We start from the raw sequence: 16,047 nt of genomic DNA, 5'->3' as shown, positions 1-16,047 counted from the left end.
ATTGCATCTACTAAGGCAGCAATTTCATGATGTTCACTGGGCTGCGTAACGCAGCCTCGTGCTCTCATCCAAGAACTCTCCAAAACAGGTTAAGGAGACAGCTGAATCGAGTCCCCATCCTCACCATCAAATTGACTAATTTATTAAACCCATTACATTGAGTTTATATCTCCAGCTTGGCTGCCAGTGGAAACATGCTCAAATATCACTCCAAGATCCAAGATTTGATGGCCAACAAGAATTCAGTTCTTCACTTTAAGAATATAATGTTTCAAAAACTGTGTCCACAAAATGACACTACTATGCAGTTAATTAAAATTAAAAGTGACCACAACAAGATTTGCCACAAATAAACCAATTTATTACTTTTTGGCAAGTTCCATACAGCATGAGCAAGGATCTTTCGCTCACTATATTAAAACATTCTTTTGCTTTATACAGATTGTAAACATCAGTAGCAGCACAAACTGTTGGTACAGGCATTCCAGGATTCTGGTCTCTCTCTCTTTCAGGTAAAGAAACAAGAATGAAAATCCAGTAAACCAACCTTCTTTCACAAGGTATCTATGAGAAGCAGCATATGCATTTCATATCAATTTTGAGCAATACCAAGAAGGGTATTTCAAACTATTATTTTTAGCGAAATTCAGTGGTATTATGAATAGACACACCTTCTACATATTAATGTAACCAATTTTTTGTTTGAAATTAAAATCACTGTTTCATATAATCAAGGTAGTAAAAAAATTCTGCAGTAAAATAGCTGTTATAAATACAGCCATATTTGCTATACTGTATCAGATAAATAAGGATGTAGCAAACTCTTGATCTGGTTAATACTTGGTTTATCCCAACAGGCACCAGTCTAAAGAACTTAAAATACACAGGTTCTCATTGTTGAACCAGCTCCTGTCCACCCACCAGACTTCTGCTATAATTATTTTTTATTTTTCCTCTCTCAAAGTGCTTTAAACCAGACATAATCTGATCCATAAAGTGAACATTTATCTCTTTGAGTAAGAGCAGATTTTTTTTTTTTTTTAATTTGTAAGTCCCAAGAAGGTCAATCTGCTGGCTAAGTTCACCGAAGGATTGCAAAATGTGCACTGTTAGCTCAAGCTTCAATTCAGGGCATACCTGTTTAAATTTGGTAAGAACTGCTTTTCTCCACAACAACTTATCAGCATTAAAATAACACAGACAATTATGATGTTATTGGCAAAGGCTTTAAAAAAAAATCTATTGTTAAAACCAACTGATTGCATTACAGTAATGTTGCTAATTTTGAAGTCATAATTATAGCAACCTCAATACAAAAATCTTCATTTCCAATGTAAAAAGACAAGCCATATTTAAAAAAAACAACAAAAAAAACAACACACCCTTCAAGTCTTCTCTGTGCATAATAAGGAGCAAAGAAAATAAAATTAATTATTTTGCAGCTCACCTTCAAAGTTACTGGCATAAAACAAAGTGGTTATTTTTATACCTGTATGCAACCGTCTCTTTTAAGCTTTGCAAAATACTGCCTTTTAGGTGACATTTAGATCAGCGGATCCATAAATGACGAGTTCAGATAAATTTCACTACCTGAACTGAAGAAATTGAGGATCTTTCTGTTTGTAAGATTTCTATATTATCAAAATGCACAGATGAAGATTAAGAAGGATGAACTCGCATCAATGCTACGATGTACATAAACAGCAATCCTCTTCCAAACAGATTTAGTAGTTGGAAGAGCATCAACTGTTCCTACTGCCAGCTGCAAAACAGAAGTGAATCCCTCAAACCTTGGCAAAAACTTTTAAGTCCATAAAATCGTATGACTGTTTGCAATTCCTTCAGCCAAGCAAGAGATTCTACTACTGAATTTCTCTCCAGCTCTTCGCTGCCCAAATAAAGAAGCAGATCCCTATTACAGTATTAAAGCTAGATTCTGATGGAACTAAAGAAACACTGCAAAGGATAGTCTGTCAATCTGAACAAACCAATTTTTTTAAAGTCCTCAACTCTTCCATGATCATGAAAATCTGCCAGAAATAATGTGATGGGAACCTTCAGGTAACCTTAATTCTTCAGTAGACTGGAGATTAATCGAAACATTTACTGCTGAGTATTTTCACTGTGGCATGGGATAAAGCTCTATTAAAACAAAAAGTTCTGATCTATACAGCCAGCATTTTAGAGATTAATACCAACAAGTTCAAAATACTGTTGCATTGTTTGCGTTTTTTGTTTGTTTCAAATCAAGAGCTTTTTCTGATTCACAGTAAAACCCTGGTACATCTCTTTTTATTGTTAATCCTTTCCAGGTAGTTTTACTTTACAGTCTGTCTGAGAATTGTTTGGAGCCCAACGTATCAAGATGCAACTGTTATCCACGTGGATTTGTTTGGTTTCTTTTTATGTTAGCTGCCATTTTCTGTAGCAGTGTCTGTTAGAAGTTTTACAGAATTATAATGTTCTCCTAATCCATAGGCATGTCTCATATACCTAAAAAAAAGTTAGAAAACAAATGTTTAGTTTAGCTAAAATACACTGCATGACAAACATCAAGAGCACTTGAAGACAGCTTAAGTAAATTCAAGTTTTAGCACAGAAATAAAGAGTGAAAATAAATATAAATATATACGGTCAATGAAGAGTTTCTAATTTTGGTGACTTCCAGACATAAATTGACATAAGCTTTGAATAAAAGTAGAGTTTCCTGATGCATTTTTTAAAAATCAATTTCACAATGATTTTGGAATTAGCACGTAAAATAACCTTGCAGCATTCTAAGAAGTAGTGACTGAATCACACTTCAGACTCATTGTCAGCATTTTAAGAATGTTAATCACAATATCTTCAAAGTTAAATTGTAAATCACAACTACCATTTCTGAAAAAAAATGAGTATTGATCTTGCAGGTCAACGTCAGGCATATAAATGAAAATGAAACAAAACAAATGAGAATCAAAGGTGAGTTCTCTCACACAGAAATAAATGCAATAATTCTAAAAATGGGTAAAATGACACACTTACACAAGTGTTATTGGTTTGCCAGAATATTCTTCACCAACAATAATGGAAGGGGAATCCATTTGCACTACTTCAATAGGTGTTTGCAAAATGTGCGACAAAGCCCTTAGCTGTAAGGCATAAAAAGAATTCAACAACAGGATTAAATCCAACATGGTGAGGAGGGAAGAAAACAAGATATTTAGTTTTAGCAAATATGAGTTTAGGCATAACATTTCAAATTTTGTTAGAAATTAAACTTTGTTAAAATAAGCAAAATAGCTTCAATTTTTTGAGGTGTAATTTAAAACAGGTTGCCATAAGTTAATTATTGTTTTGATGATAAAAACAGGTAACATTGTGCTAGCTTTAGTAATTTAATAACTGCTATTTTAGAAAGCAGTAAAAGATAAGAAGCAAAGGCATAAATGAAAACAAACATTTTCTCAAACTCAAAGTTTATATTACAAAAAAAAAAACAACATTGCTCCATCATAGTCAGCTTTGCTACGATCTAAGTCTGCATAATAAGATGCTTTCCCCTTAAGAAATATTCTTCCCCCTCACCTTCTGTCATTCTTTCTAGTGATATTTTAGACAACCAAATTCTTTAACTGCTATGTCATCAAGTTTATCAGGACAGCAGGGGACCATCAGAAAACCTACTGATGTGGGGAAACTATTTATAGCCATAGGAGAAAGTTCTTGATAAAATTATGAATGTGTTTCCTTATGCCTACAGGTATTACTTCTTCATAAATCCTTTTTTGAGGATATATTGATAATTTGTGAAATTGTGAAGTGAGTGAATACTTACTTCCAGTTGACCACCCCATGCAGCCGTATTTGCTATATCATCACAGTATTTTTCAAATTCCTCTGTGGAGAAAGAAAAAGTCAACTTTTAGTAGTTCTCTCTAAACAAGCAAAGAAAAAGCAAGTGAGGAAAAATACTGATCCTGAAGTGAAAAACTAGAACCAGACAAGTCCAAATGCAGGAAAATATATATGCTCACTGAAGAGAAGGAATAATGTTTGCTAGAATCCTTTAATAAAATAAAATTACGACTCAGGTGTATCAAGTAACAAAGTAAATCTTCTGTGTTCTGTAGAACACAGCAGAACCAACAAAGTAATAAAGTTCAGGAACAAACATACCATTATGAAGAAGAATAATTATAAAATAAAGTTTTCTGAAGTCTCTTATGCAATTCTTACCTCTGCTATACATGTCTCCAGTAGTGGGGTTTGTAAGAAACGGCAGGAAGTCATCAAAATGACTTTGCATATACTTTGCCGTTTGGTTTCTCAGACTTGTAACAGTCCAGGAATTCTGGCGATCCTTGAGCTGATCTTCGATAGCTCTGTACATGCAGTGGCCATCGGAAGGAATCTGCTTAATCTCCAAGTGTCTTGCTGCCAACAGGGAGGCAAGTTTCTGACTTTCAACATGTCTAGCACCTGTTAAATTCTCGATCTCAGCTTCAGCTATCCTTTCTTCTCTTTCTTTCTCCAAGGCAGCTTTTTTTTCCTTAGATTGAAAACACATATAAATTACATCAAATATTAAGATGTCTGTACAGTTCTTGGCTTAGTACTTGCCTCTAACTCTTCAAATGTTTCCCCAGTATGTTCATGTTGGTGAAATGTTCTGCTGAATTATTACTACTAAGTCTCAGAATCCTTCTAAACCTAAACACTAACAAATGCTAAATGACCAATACATCCTAAAACTCAAATATTTACAAGAACTTCAGAAGTAAGCTTCCTTTGTTAAATCTGTAGTCTTACTACTTCAATTTTTTCCCCCCACACAGTATCTTACATATTTTTCATAAGAACTTCACTAAAATACTAATAAAGAAATTATTTGTTTTAGACATTTTTCCTATCTCCTACGTCTTTATCTCCTATTTTGATTCCTATTTTATCTCCTATTTTTTCCCAGCTCATGGTTGAGCATAAAAAGTAGACCTTTTAAAAAAAATCCTTACATATTTCTGTGTAGCAAACCTACAGATTTTGAACACATTCAGGAGGTACAAAATCAATACTGAATTAGCCAGGTGATGTCTCCTGTAAAATCGTTAAACTTCAATTATATTAATTTAAACAAACATATTTGTAAAATGTTTAAACATTACATACCCTCCTCTTCTGTGCTTTTGATATTCGAGGATGCTGAATCTGTTGCTCCAGTTGCTCAAGCTCTACATTTGCAACCCCATCAGTTACAGAATCTATCTGAAAAGGAAAAAAAAAAAAAAGTGTTAAAAGTTTCTATTAGTATAAATAATAAATGAGATGCGCGTTTCCTGAAACAGTTTTAAGCTGTTTCCAGGTAGTTCCAGTGTATATTTACAATGCTTTCCACAAAGATCCATGTAGCACAAAGCCTGTCAAAGCTGCAAGTCAAGCATTTCATACCCCAACCCCACTGTAATGGGCTTGAATACTTTTTCCACTATTCCCCAGAAAATAAATGATTATGAAGCACATAGCTCAAATTTAATTCAAGCTGTGTGAACACTGCTTATAGACTGCAAGGGAAAGTTTTCCTCGCCTTACCAACAGATGAATGTTAAGCTTAAGCACCCAGAGAGCTGTTACCCAGTTCTGTAACAATTAAAGCAGGAAAAGGCTCCACCATCCATAACAAAACATAAATACCAGTTGCAAAAGACAGAGGGTTGACCTTTCTCAAAAAGAAAGTCAAAACTAATCTCATTATGCTATCAACCAGATGTCGCCTTGGCATGCACAGTAATACTTTCAACATGAGTAAGAAAGTCGAGAAACGAAAGAACCCATATACCTCAAACCAAAATCCTCTCAGGGAAGTCTATGACCATGGCAAAGACGTTAGCTTGAAAAGTCCTCCATCACAATGTTTTGACAGCTCGCTTAGCAAAATGAAACAAATTCCTGTAACTAATCTAAGACACGCGTTATGTTTAACGCTTACAAATTAATCATCTCCTTAAGCGTCTGAGCAAAGACTACTATGTAAGATTTTTATAGGGTCATAGTGCTTGCATTTTTCACAAGGATTCTCAGCAGATGATTCTCAGTCAATATCATTTCCCTGAAAGTCATTCACAAATCTTTTTCAGTCTTGTTTTCAAGCAAAAGGGCAATCTGCTTAAGTCTCCATTAAGTTACAAATCTGAAAACACCTGGTCCAGAAAGAATAAGACAGATTTTTGTTTCTTTACAAGATTTACTTAGCCAAAAGCCACATACTGTTATGGAATCACTCAAGGAGACAGAAAAGCATGGAGCATTAGCATCAGTCACAGAGAACCATATTGCACCAATTTAGCCGTAAGCTGTACTGCTGTTTAGGTGGAGAAAGTAGGAGAGAGGTGGAGCACAGGCCTACTTGCACAAACCATACTTAAATTCAAGCGCACAATACAAATAAAGAGATCTTCTCAGTACTGGATATACAGAATTAAGTCTATGGATTGCAACAACGGGATTCACTTTATTTATTAAGTGCTAAAACGTAGGTAAATTTTTTATATATTGTAAAGTATTTAATTGTATCTAATTTACTCCACTCAGTGTTTCCCTCAGTTAGATTTGAGTAAAACTAAGCCTCTGTTAAAAATTAAGTAGGATTCCAGTTTCCAGATGGATGGCAAACAAGTAAGTAGCTATGCTGCCAACACGGCAGAACAGTAGCATTTGAGCCAACTCCCATGTCTGCAGAAAGTGTGTTCTTAAAAACAAGGTCTGTTATACTGCAGACAGAATTGCAAAGACAATCACACTGCATTAGTCAACTGCCTGTCAAAGTCCATCAATACCCTAGTAGCCTACGTAAGATAATTAGAATTACTACAGAACAGAACTAAAAAAAAAAAAAAAATCGTTAAGAAGCCTGAGCTACTAACATACCGTAAGAGCAAAACCAAATACTGCTCACCAACAAGAATACAGATAAATAACCCTTCCAGCGTAACAGCTGGATCTTTCCAGAATTACCAACACTGCAAGGAAAACAAGAAATGCTTTAAATCATTACACATTACTTTATAATCATTTAAAAAAGTTAAAGAAGTCCTAATACAAATTGTATCTGTGTAGCTCCAGCTGGAGTTAAGGCATATACCTTATTCTGCTCAGGTGTAGCTTCCTTCAGCTGCTTTAACTCCTCCTTGTGCTTCTGTTCAAGTTCTGCCTCTAGTTTGGCAACTTCATCAGCCAGCTGTTTTCGTCTCTTTTTATCATTCTTGGGAACAGCATTTTTCATGCCTTGAATTTTTGCTGTTAAGGAAACAGTGTGATAAAACGTTACCTCTAAATATAGCTACTCCACAATCATTGGAGGAAGGAGGACTGCAAGTCTTAAAAGAAATTACACGTGTCAAGATATCACAATTATCACATTTTAAAATCACATAAATTTTCTTAACAGACACAATCATGACATCCAAAGAAGAAAACAACTTGTATGGGGTTGCTATTAAAAATACTTATGAATTTTAACAACACAACAGACCTCAGCCTGTTTCTTTCAAATAAAATTATTTGGGCATTGACTTCTCAAATCCTGTCGCATCAAAGATGTGTATGTTTTTAATAACAGACTGAAAGTAAAAACAGAGATTACCTGTCCTTAAAACAAAGCTTCTAAAAGCCGAATGGGTACTCAAGAAGAAAAAGCATCAATTTGCTTAAGTTCCTTAAGTATTTTTAGGCCTTAAGTCAAGGCTTCATTTCTTCAATCACAAAATAGTTTGGTTAGAAAGGATGTCTAGAAGTGATCTAGTTCAACCTGCTGCTCAAAGCAGGACTGATGTCGAAGTTAGATCAGGTTGATCAGGAATTTATTCACATGCCTGTGGAGTATCTCCAGTGATGGACATTCTGAAACTTTTGGGGGCATTATTTTCTAGTATTCAACCATTCTTGTTATGAAAATGTTTTCCTTTTTTTTCTTCTCAAGAGAATCTTCTTACCACTTCCAACTCTTGTTTCTAGCCTGTTTACTATGCTCTGCTTCAAAGAGTTTGGCTCCACCTGTTCCATTTAGTAGTGGAAACAAGCAGATCCCCCATAACCTCTTCTCCAGGCCGAATAAACTCAGCTTCCACAGCCTTTGCTCTTACAAGAATATGCCCTGATAGCTCTCCTCACTTCTGCATTCACTGTTACAGCATTCCAGCACTGTTTAACACCCTGCTTGCCATTCATCACCAGTACATTTTTACTGCCCTTCACCCTTGACTGGGTGATGGCGATGATAATGAAACTTTTCAAAAAGAGGCCACAAGAATACTTACACTAAAAGATTTATGTCAAGTATTCGGCCTCACAGATGAAGCACTTGAGTTAGACAAAGACGCAGTTCTGTTCATAAAGATTGATGTAATGAGGGAGAAGGAAATCCATGCACGGACTCACCAGTGCGTAAGGAGAGTACATTGTGGGGTGGCAGCTACAAGGATCATTAAGTGGAAGAGACGCTGGGTTCTCTGAGGCTGAGATGTACCTTACATTAATTCTTAGGAATAAATTGTTTTGCTGTCAGTTAATCACTGTACTTCTCAGGAACGTGTTTTTCAAGTGAGTAGCTTTAAGTTACCTGCCTCTCCATCAAGAAGACTGAATCAGTCTTCTGTAAAGAACCTGCCATCCTTTTAGGCAGGGGAGGACTGAAATTCCTCAGCATCTCCCAGCTAGCGTACCATGTGCTCCAGATACCTAACCTAATTCTTGATTACTACCTGTTTTTTCAGTGTCACTTAACTTTAGGGGATGAAAATCCATCTCAAAATACTAAGTTCCTACAAATTTAATATGTAGCCACCTAGTTTCTCTCCGCCTCTTTAACCCTTTGATAAGAAGGCTGCAATTGACATATTACATACCAAAGAAACCAAACAAGGAAAAGGCCGTATCAATGTAGCTAATGAAAAGGTTATAATCAACAATGAAACTCAACAGAATCCAGCTGACAGAACTAATTATGTTAATATATAATGGGGCCAGTAAACAGGGGCTCAGGAACGAGTCAGGTGCGGCACTGTAAGCCCACATGGGTCCTCTCCTCCAGGTATGGCTGAGCAGGAGGTGGAAGCTCATTGCAGATCAGCCGCATTTGGGATGATGAAATGTGGCCGCATGGGCAGCAGGGAGGCAGGCTTCCCCAAAACACCTCATAAAAGCACACATCCCCCTCAACTTCAGCGCAAGGCAGCGCAGTGCTGGCGCTGGAAGCCAGGCTGTTATGGCGGGGCTGCCCATATCAGCGCTACCTCACCCTCCGTACCCTTCCTACGCGGCCAAACACAGCTTTCACACCTCGGCCGGCAGGCAGCAATATCACGACTATCGCATTCCTTCCTATCGTGAGCGATGCCCCTTGCTCTCCCGGAGCTGGGGCCGCTGTAACCCCCCCCCCCCGAGCACCACGAAACCTTCCTCCTCCCCCCGCAGAGCAAGGCGCTAGGCGGGGAAGGCCGCTCCCTCCTCCCGGCGAGGCGCCTCACCTTGGAGCTCCCGCTTCTCCTTGCGCTGCCGCTTGACGAGCCGCTGCAAGGGCCCGCCGTCCTCCTCCTCCTCCTCGGCCCCGCAGCCCTCCATGGGCGCCCGGTGGCACCTCCCGCCCCGCGCACACGGCGCCTCAGCGCTGAGGGGAAGCGGCCGCCATGACGCGTCCCGTCCTTCCCTTCCCTCCCCTTCCTGCCCGCCCGCACCGACCGCTCTCCCCGCCGCTGTCGCCGGGGGGCGCCGGTGGCCAAGGGCTTCTTCTCACCGCTCTCTCAGCCTCCGGCATGGCTGCGGGAGCCACCCCGGACGAGTTTCTACTTTGTAGGGCCGTGAAGGGGGGGCAGGGGATGTTTAGTGGGAGAGCAGCCCCCGTCTCCTTTCTGCCCCCTGACGAGAATAACCGCCGAGTTCCGTGCTCCGACCTCCTGTCCAATGCTCGATGAGGAGCTTATTTAACCTGTTGACTTTTGTGCAAAATATACAGTATTATGTACATGTTTGTTCATTTATTTATTTATTTATTACCTGGAGTTAATTAAAGCTACAAAGTACCTTATAGACTCCGGCTTTTCCAAGTTTGTGTCTCCTCGCCACCATGAAGTGATTTCTCATTATCTCTTGTCGTTTTATTATAGTAAAACCCAAATGTCTTGTTTGGGATTTAAATCCCCACCGCAAAGTGTGTTGGAGAGCATGCAAACCTTCCTAAGGATGTTGTGGGAGCTACAGGTTGCTGTGAGTTAGCGTGGAGTAAGTGAGATGCTCTGTTCACTGCTGCCACAGACATTCTTCTGTGTTCATGAGACTGGAGATTTTAGTACACAGTAAGTATGAGGGAGTACATTTTTGAGACTAGTCGTATAATAAGTGCTGGGGAGGTTGTGCTACACAGCCAGCTAAACCTGAGTTTCCTCTGCTGCCGTGAAGCATAGAATGAATGAAGATTACTAAACAGAGCACTGCCATTGCAAGCATCAGGCCACAGGCTCAATGCCAACTTCTCAAGGCCTCAGTCCTGTTCTACGGGGTTTGTTATCAACCTGTTGTGAGAACCTGACCTGTCAATGGGAGCTTGGTGCCAGACATCTATTATGAACTAGAGTTTAATGTGGGATAACAGCAAAGGCCTTGAAAATATTGGAACAGGTTGAAAACCGAGAGCCCAACAGTATAAACAACTGGTTCTCATAGGATGCAAGCTATGAGAAGGACTCCTCTGAGCATACCAAAGAACAGCAGCTAAGCAAGAGAATAACAACTGAGCAACAGGAGGCGTTTGCTGAGACCTGAGAAAGGAGGGCTCCGCAGTACCACAAGGTGTGCGTACAGCTTAGGGGTGTAGTCCAAAGGCTGCCTGCCAGCTGTCTCGGGCAAGCCATCATTATGGGGATTTGCAGTCATGATGTGGGGGTATTGACAGGGCTGAAAGTGTGCTACCTGCTCTCCCTGCCCGTGCTAAGGGTCCCGATGCCCCCTGCCTGCTTGCCCCATGATCCCTAGCTCCTTAAGGATGTCTTGACCTGCCAGCTCATCAGGAACATGTACATCAGGATCAGGTCCATGCATTTTTTTTCCCAAAAATATCCTGTGCCTTTTTCCTGTCCAGCACTTAAATAAAATGTTTAAATAAAGCCTTACTATGTCTAAGCTCAGTTCAGCTGATTATGGTTCCTGGGCAGAAAGGATGATTTAACAATAAGGTCATAATAAAATCTAACAGTTAGAAGCTGGGAAAAAAAAACAACTGAAATCTGAGGTAACTAACTTTGAAGCACTTTATCTAGGATGTGATAGGTTCACTCACACAAGTCTTTAAATCAAGTCTGGGTGCCTTCCTATGGATATGCAGTAGCTCATCTGTAAATTACAGGTTCCATGCAAGAAAAGTGTATTAAAATTCTCTCAGAATTCAAAGAAGTCAGACTGGGTTATTATAATCACCCTTTCTGGTATTAAAATTTAGGATTTTATTAATCTGTTTTGTAAAGAGAAACTCAAACTTCCCATCCAAACAATGATAGCTATAAAATGGTCTGTACTAAGCATCGTGTGGCTTATATGGTGTCAAAATAGAAATTTTCAGAATTAAGGGGCGCTTTTCAAATGTGCCTCAACATTGGCAAGTTAGTCACTGAAGTCATTGACTGAGGGTTACCTTTGATAACAGCTGACTGGGACAGTGAATTTACAAGCTGTTTTGTTCTCTTTTTTTCATATTAATTTTCTGAAAATGAAAGCATGCATTGCTATTTGTAGTATTATACTTTGACATCATTTCTGCTATCTTTCTCCCAGTAGTTTCCCAGTGTTTAGTAAGCATGCTGAAGTTCAGGAGGACCTTTTGTTCACAGGCATTTTATAACTAAGTCAGGGTGGAACCTGTAGTACTTCTGGCACTGTGAAAATCTAGATTTTGTATCTTCAGTACCAATATCAGTAAGCTAGTGCTGCGTAGCAGGCAGTTTTCACGACAGCAGTAATAAGCATCCACATCTTACTTCAGCTGAATGGTATAAAACGTTGGTCAAGCAAAGAAGCTGTCTTAGTACTTTTTGATAAATGTGTATCTCATTTCCCTCCATTATCTCCCAGATGTTTCTTGCTGGTTGGACATTGAAGTAAATTACAGACTTGGTTGTAGCCATACACAAAACTCTTAAAGTGGCTTAATTGTTTCACTGAGGTTTTGTTGACAATTTTTTGACTTATACGCAATGTAACCAGTCTCTCTGGATCATTTGATCCAGGGCATTGAATAAGAAGTAGCTAAATTTTCCTTTTCTCGGTGTCATAAATCAGCTTGTAGTAAGATTTGCAATTATTCTGCATAAATTAAGAAGTATACATTGAATTACACTGAAGCCTCCGCATAATATGAGGATCAATATAGCACATTTTAATTTGCTCCTAAAACCTGACATGGTATATGTGCACGTTAAGATGTTTAGATTGTTTATGCCGTACCTCTATCTTAAAGATGCCAGCCTTGGATCAGAGCACTATCTGAAAGTTCACTTACATCTGTAAATGAGCTACGTGAGCTTTTCCTGTTGTTAGTTATGTTTTCTGGAAACAGTGCAAACAGATTTTAGTAGCAGGACATCTGCAGTTAAGATCCCTCATCCATGAAACTGTTTCCTAATATTTCTTCAACATCAATCTGACAGGTATAGGCTTGGGGAAGAGTGGCTGGAAAGCTGCCTGGCAGAAAAGGACCTGGGAGTGTTGGCTGACAGCTGGCTGAACGTGAGCCTGCAGCATGTCCAGGTAGCCAAGAAGGCCACCGGCATCTTGGCCTGTATCAGAAATAGTGTGGCCTGCAGGACCAGGGAAGGGATTCTCCCTCTGTACTTGGCTCTGGTGAGGCTGCACCTTGAGTACTGCGTTCAGTTTTGGGCCCCTCACTACAAGAAGGGTAATAAGTGGTTGGAACATGTTCAGAGAAGTGCAACAAAGCTGGTGAAGGAACTAAAAAATGAATTATGAGGAGTGGCTGAGGGAACTGGGGTTTTTTAGTCTGGAGAAAAGAAGCCTGAGGGGAGACTTCATCACTCTTTACAATTACCTGAGAAGAGACTGTCGGTCTCTTTTCTCAGGTGACAAGTGACAGCATGCAAGGAAATGGCCTCCAGTTATGGCAGGGAAGGTTTAGACTGTATATCAGGAGGAATTTCTTCACGGAAAGGATGCTTAGGCATTGGAATGGGCTGCCCAGGGAAGTGGTGGAGTCCCCATCCCTGGAGTTATTTAAGAGACGTGTGGATGTCGTGCTTAGGGACATGGTTTAGTGGTGGACTTAGAAGTGTTAGGTTGATGTTTGGATTTGATGATCTTGAGGGGCTTTTCCAGCCTAAATGATTCTATTATTCTATAAATCTAAGTGTCTGGACCTAATGCGAATCCAGTCACTTAAATCTGTAATGAGTCATGTTTATCAGTTAAACAAAATACTGGGATTTATTTCTGGAGCTGACATTTCAGAGCTTACAAAGCCTGATATGTTTACCTTTCTATTTGTTGGACTAGAAAGTGTAAAAATAATCTCAGGTCTCTTTGCAAATGCAAACAGATTCAGGGTCACTCATTATTCAGTTATCTTACAAACACTGGGATCACAGAGAAAATGTGGGTGTTACCAGGAGATGTCCTTGATTTCTATGAAGACTGCTATTGAGAAAGGTGAATGTTAGTGGTAGAACAATTTTGCCAACCTCTACAAGTGTATTGTTTCACAGTGTTTTGCCTTCTTAAATCTCCGCATTTGGAACAGAGAGATTTTATGCAAACCTATAAGTCTGGATTTGCAAACAGTTTTCTTGGCTATATGACCAAGAGATATGACCTATGTTTGACAAAAGGTGACCTGAATGCAACCTAAATGCTCAGAAATAAAAAGTAAAAAGAAAAGGCCCAGCTCCAGCTCTTCACCCTGCTTTTCAGTAGATTTTTTTTTTTTTAAATTGGACACTTGGGATTTCCAGTACCAGTAGTCACTTAAATGCATTCAGCAGAGGCTGTCAATCAGGTTTCACAGGGCCAGCACTGAATGTCATCAAATTTTGCTGGTGTAGTCTTGGCAAGAACCTTGGCCAATAATCCACTCTCTGCCAAACCCCTTGAAGCTGTGGTAGTTTTCACCATGATCTATATTTATTATCTAGATTGTGGAATGGCGAAATATAGCTCTTTAGAGATATATCTTTAATCTTCACTAAAGATTTTTACTGTGTCAGTATGTTCTTCACCTACAACACAGTACAAAGCAAACATACCTAGGAGTGTTTGGCCTACTAGTTTAATGTTTGAGCACAAGAACGAAGAGGCCACCGAAACAGATTCTTAATTTGCTATATCAGAAACACTTTTATTGTGAACATGGCTGGTAGTAAGCTTGCTGAAAATGTTTATTCTCAAATTATGCCAGAACCCTTCATGCTGCTCCAGCAGGGCATGAATGGTCCTGCAGGCTGGAGGAGCACCTTCTGGCCAAGGCTAAAGCACGGGCAAGACCTGTCCTCTACCTGCAAGAGGTAACTGACTGCAGTTACCCTCCACAGGGCTAACTACTGGAGCTCACCTCTTATGCTCACATATGCTGGGTACCTGAGGAGGGAAGAAAGGCCCAGCTTAAGTGCCATAAGGACAAGGAAAAGAAGAGTCAGAAAAGGAGTCTGGAGACCTAGACAAGAGGAAGGACAGGGAAATTGTGAAAAGTGCTTTGTCCTAGTGAGGAGATGGTTGGACAGGGAAGGACGATGATTGTGACAAGAGGAAGGAAGGTCTGGAAGCTAGTAGAGAAAATGGAAGAGGAAACCAGAGAAGACATGTTTGACAGAGGGAAGAGAATTTTAAAATGTGAGGTGAACAATGGGACTAAGACTAGTTGGATAAGTAGACGAGGAATCACTGATCCCTATCCTCAGTAGGTGGAGTAGGGAGATAGATCTGGCAACAAGCAAGGTTGCAAGAAGAAATTAGGATAACCTGAATGAGAATACGGAGAGAATTAATGAATCAATGTTGAAGACAAAAGCAAGGGGCAAACCGGGATAAGGACATGGAGTGGGAAAACAGGAGTACTGGGGCAAGGAAACAGTTAAAAAAGATTAACAAAGCAGATGGACGAACTCCAAAACTCTGCAATTTGATCCCAAAGAGAGTAGGGCACATAAATACACTCATACTCTGACTGACATGCAAAGACATTGCACTCATTCCAAAGAAAACTATCACACTATGTTCAACATTTACAAACAAAGAGCTGATTAAGTTGTTGATGAGTTTGGCAACAGACTATTGTTTGCACTTCCAGCCTGTTAGAGTGAACACCCTCTACAGGGAGTGACTTATGACCGAATTGTGGAGACTGATGAGATGAAATAAAACAACGAATAATTAAACAATGAGCACAACTTAATTATTTGAAAAGGCAGAGAACATATGGAGAATATAGCATTTGGTAAATGAAGAGAATAGGTCAGAAGAATCATAAAACTCTACATTATGTCTGTGGGGCTCCAAGTCTGAAAGCACAACTTCCAACATTTCAAACCAGTGTCGGTACTTAACGTCAGCCATCTTCCAATCTTTCTCTCAAATTGCTTTATGAAGTTTTACCTCTAGATTTATAGAACCTGTTAATAAGCACCTGCCAAAACTCTTTGTACTTTTGCTGTCTATTGTCAGCAAAATCATATGGGAGAAAAAAAGAAAATCTAGCAGTTTCCTCAAAGTCAAAGCAATAAATAAACAAAGCTGATGCCTATGCCTGTTCCTCTTCTTAAACATTTCAGAAAATCTTTTTCTGTACTTAAAAGAAAGTGATACTTGCAGAAACCATTGCCACTACTCCTTCAGGTGGTTTTTTTGTTTGTTTGTTTGTTTGTTTTGCTGTGTGTGTGTCTTTTTTTTCATGGAAAGTTGCTTTTAGGACTTGAATTTGTGGCAGAACTGAATTATTTTCCACTTCCGTGGAAATCCTGAATCAGTGTCTCTCTTTGAACTCCAGCGCTCCTCAACTCTCAGCGTCCTCTCAAAATATGCTGA

The 16,047-nt window shown here is 39.3% G+C and overlaps 1 protein-coding gene across 1 annotated transcript; it reads right to left on the bottom strand.

Annotated features, from left to right (window-relative positions):
- Positions 1 to 339: 339 nt before the first annotated feature.
- Positions 340 to 9,725, bottom strand: OTUD6B (OTU deubiquitinase 6B). Its single transcript, XM_080580769.1, has 7 exons — positions 9,501 to 9,725; positions 7,118 to 7,272; positions 5,149 to 5,244; positions 4,219 to 4,531; positions 3,818 to 3,879; positions 3,025 to 3,131; positions 340 to 2,493 (listed from the first exon to the last, which is right to left on the bottom strand). Exons 1-7 carry the CDS (start codon positions 9,592 to 9,594, stop codon positions 2,409 to 2,411), a joined length of 912 nt encoding a protein of 303 aa, XP_080436895.1. The 5' UTR covers positions 9,595 to 9,725; the 3' UTR covers positions 340 to 2,408.
- Positions 9,726 to 16,047: the final 6,322 nt, after the last annotated feature.

Source organism: Anser brachyrhynchus, assembly GCF_964034855.1.
Source record: "Anser brachyrhynchus genome assembly, chromosome: 2".
Classification (NCBI taxonomy): Eukaryota; Metazoa; Chordata; class Aves; order Anseriformes; family Anatidae; genus Anser; species Anser brachyrhynchus.
The sequence above is the reverse complement of the archived record's forward strand: the minus strand, read 5'-3'. Positions and strand labels throughout refer to the sequence as shown.